Genomic DNA, 8,254 nt, shown 5'->3' on the forward strand with positions numbered 1-8,254 from the left:
AAAAAAACTGTTATGAAAGTTGTTACACAGTTATATCACCGAGACAAGAGCTCGACAGAAGCATTTTATTCACATAACCGAGTCATCTGCGTCAACTGTCGTCGAGGACAATACATAAAAGAGTAGGTAAGGACATCAAGCTTGTATGTAAGCCAGTTTTAATTAGTGCTGATTGCGGAACTAATTCAACAAGGACAGCATTGCTGCCAGGAAATTCGTGAAGTTGTTGTACGTGTGTTCCTGTATTTGTGCTTGATGTCATGCAGAACATAGACTTACCATTTTCATGTCAATTATGAAATTCCTTGTCTAGTTTAAGTTACTTGTGTAAATCAATGGAGACCTCGAATGTTCCTATTATTTGTAATGGTTTGCATTTGTAATGATCAGCACCCCACCCTAGTTCTAGTTTATATCGCGGGGTTGAATTTACTAAGCTACACCTTATCCATAACAGTGCATCCCACCATGATAGCTAACGTTAGTGTACTCATTATTACACTGCACCATTTTAGGTCTGATAGGAAGGAAGCCTTTATCAACTGTGCACATTGCACAAAGACCCAAGATAAATCCTGGACATACAGTGCATTCGGAAAGTTTTCGGCCCCTTGACTTTTTCAACATTTTGTTAAATTACATCCTTATTCTAAAATGGATTAAATACTTTCCCCCCTCATCAATCTACACACAATACCCCATAATGACAAAGTGAAAACAGGTTTTTAGAAATCTTTGCAAATGTATTCACACAAAAAACATACCTTATTTACATAGGTATTTAGACCGTTTGCTATGAGACTCAATTGAGCTCAGGTGCATCCCTTTTACATTGATCATCCTTGAGATGTTTCTACAACTTGATTGGAGTCCACCTGTGGTAAATTCATTTGATTGGACATGATTTCGAAAGGCACACACCTGTCTATATAAGGTCCCACAGTTGACCGTGCATGCCAGAGAAAAACCCAAGCCATGAGGTTAAAGGAATTGTCCGTAGAGCTCTGAGACAGTATTGTGTCGAGATACAGATCTGGGGAAGGGTACCAAAACATTTATTCCGCATTGAAGAACACAGTGGCCTCCATCATTCTTAAAGGGAAGAAGTTTGGAACCACCAAGACTTCCTAGAGCTGAACAAACTGAGCAATTGGCGAAGAAGGACCTTGGTCAAGGAGATGACCAAGAACCCGATAGTCACTCTGACAGAGCTCCAGAGTTCCTCTGTGGCGATGGGAGAACCTTCCAGGAGGACAACCATCTCTGCTGCACTCTACCAATCAGGCCTTTACGGTAGAGTGGCCAGACGGAAGCCACTCTTCAGTAAAAGGCWCATGACAGTGCACTTGGAGTTTGCCAAAAGGCACCTAAAGGACTCTCGTACCATGAGAAACAAGATTATCTGGTCTCATGAAACCAAGATTGAACTATTTGGCCTGAATGCCAAGCGTCATGTCTGGAGGAAACCTGGCACCATCCCTACGGTGAAGCATGGTGGTGGCAGCATCATGCTCTGGGAATGGTTTTCAGCGGCAGGGACTGGGAGACTAGTCTGGATCAAGAGAAAGATGAGCGGCGCAAAGTACAGAGAGATCCTTGATCCCTGCTCCAGAGCGCTCAGGACCTCAGACTGGGACGAAGATTCATCTTCCAACAGGACAATGACCCTAAGCACACAGCCAAGACAACGCAGGAGCGGATTCGGGACAAGTCCCTGACTTGAACCAGATTGAACATCTCTGGAGAACCTGAAAATAGCTGTGCAGTGATGCTCCCCATCTAACCTGACAGCTTGAGAGGATCTGCAGAGAAGATGGGGAGAAACTCCCCAAATACAGGTGTGCCAAGTTTGTAGCGTCATAGCCAAGACAACGCAGGAGCGGATTCGGGACAAGTCCCTGACTTGAACCAGATTGAACATCTCTGGAGAACCTGAAAATAGCTGTGCAGTGATGCTCCCCATCTAACCTGACAGCTTGAGAGGATCTGCAGAGAAGATGGGGAGAAACTCCCCAAATACAGGTGTGCCAAGTTTGTAGCGTCATACCCAAGAAGACTCGAGGCTGTAATCGCTGCCAAAGGTGCTTTAACAAAGTACTGCGTACAGGGTCTGAATACTTATGTAAATGTGATATTTCAGTTTTGTATTTAATACATTTGCTAAAATTTCTAAACCTGTTTTCACTTTATCATTATGGGGCCACTGTGTTCTTGGGGACCTTCAATGCTGCAGAAATGTTTTGACATTACACAATACTGCCTCGGGGCTCTACGGACAATTCCTTCAACCTCATGGCTTGGTTTTTACACATACGTGCACTGTCAACTGTGGGACCTTATATAGACAGGTGTGTGCCTTTCCAAAGGTGGCCTTCGTCTGCACTGAAAACGCTGTGCATGAGGAAATCAGCTAAAACTCTCTCACTGACCCCATGTCTCTGACAGTCCTCCAATCAATAGAATTTACCACAGGTGGACTCCAAGTTCTAGAAACATCTCAAGGATGATCAATGGAAACAGGATTGAGCTCAATTTCGAGTCTCATAGCAAAGGGTCTGAATACTTATGTAAATAAGGTATCTTTTTTAATACATTTGCAAACATTTCTAAACACCTGTAATGTAACAAAATTAGGAAAAAGTAAAGGGGTCTGAATACTTTCCGAATGCACTGTAGGTTGGATTTGACAGAATTGAAAGGAGCAAAACACTGGTTTCTTTCTCACCTTTTCCTTCACAACTCCCTGTTCCTCTCTGCTGTCAGACATGTTTGGTTCAGTAGTGGTGGGCATCGGGACGGCAGGGTTTGTGAGGATCAGGGACATGCTAGCCCCTCTGCCTTCCAGTGCAGCTGAGAAGCTCAGTGTCAAAGGATTCATTTCCAGGTGAGGCACCAAGACATCTCATTGTTTGCTGACAGTAAAAAAAAACACGAAAATAACAATGGTTGCAATATACTAAATAAATAGAAACCTTGTGCACAGCAGTGTGTCCAGGTGCTGGTTTTGGCAGGAACAACTAGTATTAAAAACAACAGTAAAAAGCGCACGCTGAAAAAAAGAGATGGCCGACCTTGATTTTAGTGCTTATTTATTTTATACACTGAGTGTACAAAACATGAACAACATCTTCCTAATATTGAGTTGCACCCCCTCCTTTTGCCCTCAGAACAGCCTCAATTCATCTGTGCATGGACTCTACAAGGTGTCAAGTGTTCCACAGGGATGCTGGTCCATGTTGACTCCAATGCTTCCCACAGTTGTGTCAAGTTGGCTGGATGTCCTTTGGGTGGTGGAACACTGATACACACACAAACCTGTTCGGTGTGAAAAATCCAGCAGTGTTGCAGTTCTTGACACAAACCAGTGCGCCTGGCACCTACTACCATACCCTGTTCAAAGGCACTTAAGTATTATGTCTAGCCCATTCACCCTCTGATTGTCACACATACACAATCCATGTCTCAAGGCTTAAAAATCCTTATTTAACGGGTCTTCCCCCACTTTCATCTAAACTGATTGAAGTGGCATTAACAAGTGACATGAATAAGGGATCGTAGCTAGCTTTCTCCTGCATTCACCTGGTCAGTCTGTCATGGAAAGAGCAGGGGTTCTTAATGTTTTGTACACTCAGTGTATATTTGCAGTGCAATGACCTTTTGTTGCACTGAAAATAGGAAATAGATAAGCACTAAAGTCAAGGTCAGTCGCCTGTCATTTTTCACTGTGCGCTTTTTAACTTCTGTAATACTTCAATATTGTAGAGTGAAGCTCCAGACGATTAAAATCATATTACGTGATCTTGTTTAATGGTGATATATAATCACTGACCTGTCCTGTACTCGATCACAGAGGCAGCAGCTGGGATGTGTGGATGACTTTGTTGCGTGCACACTGTAGCAAACCTTTACGCAACGGGAACAATTCAACTGTGCTCTTGACAAGTTCATGTAGTCTGTGTTTCACTCCATTTCAAATCAATTTTCCGCTACTGAATACAACTCTGGTGCTGTCTTCCCATAGGAGGATCCTAGAGGAGCAGCAGGGAGTGAAACAGATCACTATCGAGGATGCCCTGAGGAGAGATGACATAAAGGTGGCCTTCGTCTGCACTGAAAACGCTGCGCATGAGGAAAACATCAGGTAAAACTCTCACTGACCCCATGTCTCTGACGGTCCTCTGTGGTAGTTGTTTAGTTATCCCTTCATCAGTTTTGTTTCTGTCTGAAGTGCTCTTACACAACAGAGCTATAGTTTCGCCATGTTACAAATCACCACTAGGAGTCAGCACTGGAACACGTGTCAAGCTTCAGTACACTGTTGCTTTTCTTTCTCAGTCCACTGAGGCTCAGTCTGTCGGTTAATTAACCATTCATTGACCCTGGCCCATTTACCAGGCCCTCAAACTGTCTAACAGTTGTAGTTCATAAGCTATGTATTATACAATGTTGGGACACTGAGACACACAGTAACACGACAGTTTAACAAGTTGTTCAAGATATCGTCCATGACCCTCATAGGTGCTTCATTGTAAATCGATCAGGTAACAGCTCCGGAACCTCAGATGTATCAACAAATGTCGCCCGGGGGGCTCCTCTGGCATTCACATTATCCTGAGCAGTCTCCTCCCTCTCCCACAGCTGATTACAATATGTGTAGCTGTTTGATGTCCACCTCTCAAACCCTGGAGAGCATGACCAAGGCTACTGCTCTCTAATGGCCCTCATTATGACTGCAAACTGTAGTGAAAACACACTCTTAAATTATGCTTTCTACTCTCCCTCTCACTGCTAAATGTTAGGAGTGTACAGAGGGGCATAGACAGGCTGTTAAATAATGGAGACTTATTTTAGGCTGGTTAATGAGGGGTATTGAGAACATAGTCATCATGTTTCACTGCTAGACAGTTCCAGGCTAACTGTCTAAATGGAACAGCAGGTACTGCCCTTCATACTATAAAGGAAATGAAAAGTAAAGGGGGAAAAAAGCCCTGAAATGTTCTTGAACTACTTTTTCATATAGGATACTTCATTATCTTCTTTTGTTGTCAATTTAATTGGAAGCAATGTTTTTGAGAAAGTTACAAGGAGTTTAAGAGTGGTCAATGTGAAGTTTTCCAAACTCTGAACACCTTGGGTTATTGAAACATTGACCGACGGCTCTTACTGGGAAGTTTGGGATATGAAGTTACATTTGAGTTGTGCATCTCCCTAGTACAGAAGTCTTTTTAAATCTTCTTCATAATTTCTACTAATGTTCTGTTGAAGCAAGATCTCTTTGACACCCTTCTTGGCTACTCAAACAAACTAAATTACCCTATACTATTTTGCATGTTCTAACGGAGCACAGGGCATTTCTGGAAGCTGGGAAGCATGTCTGTGTGGAATATCCTATGGCCATGACACACAAGACTGCCGTGGACCTCTGGGACCTGGCTCAGGAAAAAGGTGAGCTGGACATAATCATTGGGAGAGATGTATTTTGGTTAATTCAAAGTGTAGAGAAGACATGGTGAAGTATTGATGACATTATGGGGATGATGTAGTAGACGCGTATCTTAACTAGTACTGATCACCTATGTATTTAATGTTCTATGTCTACTATGTACCTAGGAGTGGTCCTGCATGAGGAGCACATAGAACTCTTGACAGCTGACTTTAAGCAGCTGAAGAAGGACATAGCAGGGAAAAAGCTGGAGGAAGGATCCCTTCACTTCACAGGTGAGAGACAGACTGGAACAGGGAGTAAAGCACAAATACACAAATATCCCAGCACCACTGATGCATCACCTCAAATACAACACTGATACATCACCTAAAATACAATACTTGCTACAGAAAATAACTGCATAACATGTATCAATTTGATGTACATCGTCCAGGTCACAGGGTTCGGAATGAATATTTCATTCCAGAGCTTTTGATATAGTATAGCTCCCATCAAAGTGACTTGTAAAATGTTTTCTCAGTCTCCACAGTACACCCATTGGGGTTGATGTGAAAGAGAGCCAGCCTGTGGAGAGAGGCAGGCAGACAGGTCTCTGGTGTGAAATACAGCAGGGTGTTATTGATGAAGTCTAGAGGTGCATGTCAAACAGCACCCTATTCCCTACATAGTGCACTATTGTCATTGGTAGTGTACTACATAGCGAATGGGGTGCCATTTGGGATGCGGAATAGCTCTGTTCTATTTCATCAGAGCACTGCTGGGGAACAAGTTAGTTAATGCATATGAATGGGCTTCTCCTAAAGCAGCCGTGACTGAATAATAAATCATAGTTATCAACTTGAAACGCTCCACACAACCTCAGATGACAGACAATATTTTATAGCGGCTGACTTTTGACTAAGAATCGTAGCGGAGAGCGAGTGGAGGAGCCAGAGGGAGTAGTTTCTGACATTTGAGTCAGGGCAGTTTTAGGAGTTAGACTGTAGGAGGCAGCAAGCACCAAATGAAATATAACTGTATCTGTTGGGAAATTCACTTCAATGGTTCATATTCATTTTATGCTTTATGGTGTGATATAACAGCACCACAACAGTGTATGTACTGTAATGTGATGAGTACAAAATCAATACAAAAGGCAAAATGTGTGCTAACCAGTCCTAAACGTGACCAGATGATGATTGACAATGAGCCATTGGATTACATGTCCCTTTACAACTACTTCTGACTGTAGTTTTCCTATGTGTCGTCTGATAGGAGGTCCTCTGAAGCCGGGCTTTGGGTTTCCAGCTTTCAGTGGCATCGCCCGGCTTACCTGGCTGGTGGATCTGTTTGGAGAGCTGTCTGTCACCGCTGCCAGCATGGAGGAAGACCAGGAGAACAAGTACATGAAGATGACCACTCAACTCATGACTAAAGAGCAGAAGTATGTACTGTACATTAGAATCAAGTAATAATATCAGATAACGTGTCCTTCACAACACCTCAAACCTAGCTATTCGGCCAGCACCAAACATAATTGCCTTTATTACATCTAAAGAAAATACTGGTAGTCCAGCCCTGAAACTTTGGGTTAACTATAACCTCCTTGTAACATCTTATGGTTTTAATACAGGCCTCTCATGTGGATTGAGGAGAGGGGTCCTGGCCTGCCCAGAGTGAAGAATATCAACTTCCGCTTTGACTCATGCACCATGACCCAGCTTCCCCCGGGTGCCAGGGAGCCGGTGGGTCTCTTCATGCAGGACCTGGTGCTCTTCAGTCAGAAGCTGCTGGGCCAGGTGCCCCGTGACCAGCTCCATGCCGAGCGCCACAGGGTCCTCCACTGTCTGGAGCTGGCCGACCGCATCCAGCAGCTGAGCCAGCAAGGCCAGGGATCAGCCCAGAACGCCTAGAGACACAGTGGGATCCCAGCCTACCGGGGGGCCCCAGCAAAATTACAGTAACTTTTCCAAAATTCCCAGATTTTCCCAAACCTAAGCAACCCTAAGCCTACTGGTAGATGTCCAAGCGCACAAGATCCGGACATAAATAAGCCTTCTACAGTACAGCTACTGTAACCTGCTGTACTACTGACAGACGCACTCGCAACATCTTTGAAATGTTAAGGGATTTTATTCATAAATGAGGGAAAGGAGATGTGCAATGCCTTTCAGAAACAGATAGGTCTCTAAGGCATGTCAGCTTATTATATTAGGGTTAGGCTGTTACTCACAACCCGACCTCATATGTACAACATCTTCACATTGATGAAAGGTCCGTTAATAGTTTGATGTTTGCATTGTGTTACTTATTCAAGTTAATCTACATTACATGTACTATATCTTTCTGGTGGTTGAACACAGCTCATGATGCTTTAGCTGGTGGTGCTTTTATGTTCATTATTTCTCATATGACATTTATTGACTTATGTTGTTTAGCTACCGTGCACTCAGAAGTGGAAAGCAAAACAGTGTCATACTGATCCTTGCATGTTCAAATCATTCACTCTCTACAATAGGTGTTTGCCTGATACCTCAGGTAAATATTGCACTGATGAATATTTAGATAGCTCTGGCAGGTGAAAGTGTGTCATTTACACTGCAACTTCAAAGTTGTCAAAATGTTGTTAGACTGCAATTGGCACATCTGTTTTAAAGTATTATTTGATTAATGTTCATTCCTTGGAGAGGGAGTGTATTATCATGTGTTGACAAATTGACAGTGTTGCTTTATTCTATTTATTCAACCATAAAGCGTGAAGCCACGGCTGAAACCACTTCCCTGGTGTTAGCACTAAATAAATCACTCTTGTGATTGTTCTTGCAACGC

The 8,254-nt window shown here is 43.1% G+C and overlaps 1 protein-coding gene across 2 annotated transcripts; it reads left to right on the plus strand.

The window, feature by feature from the left end:
* Positions 1-7,982, plus strand: blvra (biliverdin reductase A). Of its 2 annotated transcripts, none has more exons than XM_023976985.2 (7): positions 1-126; positions 2,764-2,884; positions 4,022-4,141; positions 5,348-5,445; positions 5,611-5,718; positions 6,701-6,869; positions 7,059-7,982. In XM_023976985.2, the coding sequence occupies exons 2-7, from the start codon at positions 2,766-2,768 to the stop codon at positions 7,336-7,338; spliced, it is 894 nt and encodes a 297-aa protein (XP_023832753.1). In that variant the 5' UTR covers positions 1-126; positions 2,764-2,765; the 3' UTR covers positions 7,339-7,982. The 2 variants fall into 2 exon arrangements, with proteins under 2 accessions (XP_023832753.1, XP_023832754.1); XM_023976986.2 differs by having other exon boundaries at positions 32-122.
* Positions 7,983-8,254: the final 272 nt, after the last annotated feature.

The sequence above is a fragment of the Salvelinus sp. IW2-2015 genome, linkage group LG32, assembly GCF_002910315.2.
Source record: "Salvelinus sp. IW2-2015 linkage group LG32, ASM291031v2, whole genome shotgun sequence".
Classification (NCBI taxonomy): Eukaryota; Metazoa; Chordata; class Actinopteri; order Salmoniformes; family Salmonidae; genus Salvelinus; species Salvelinus sp. IW2-2015.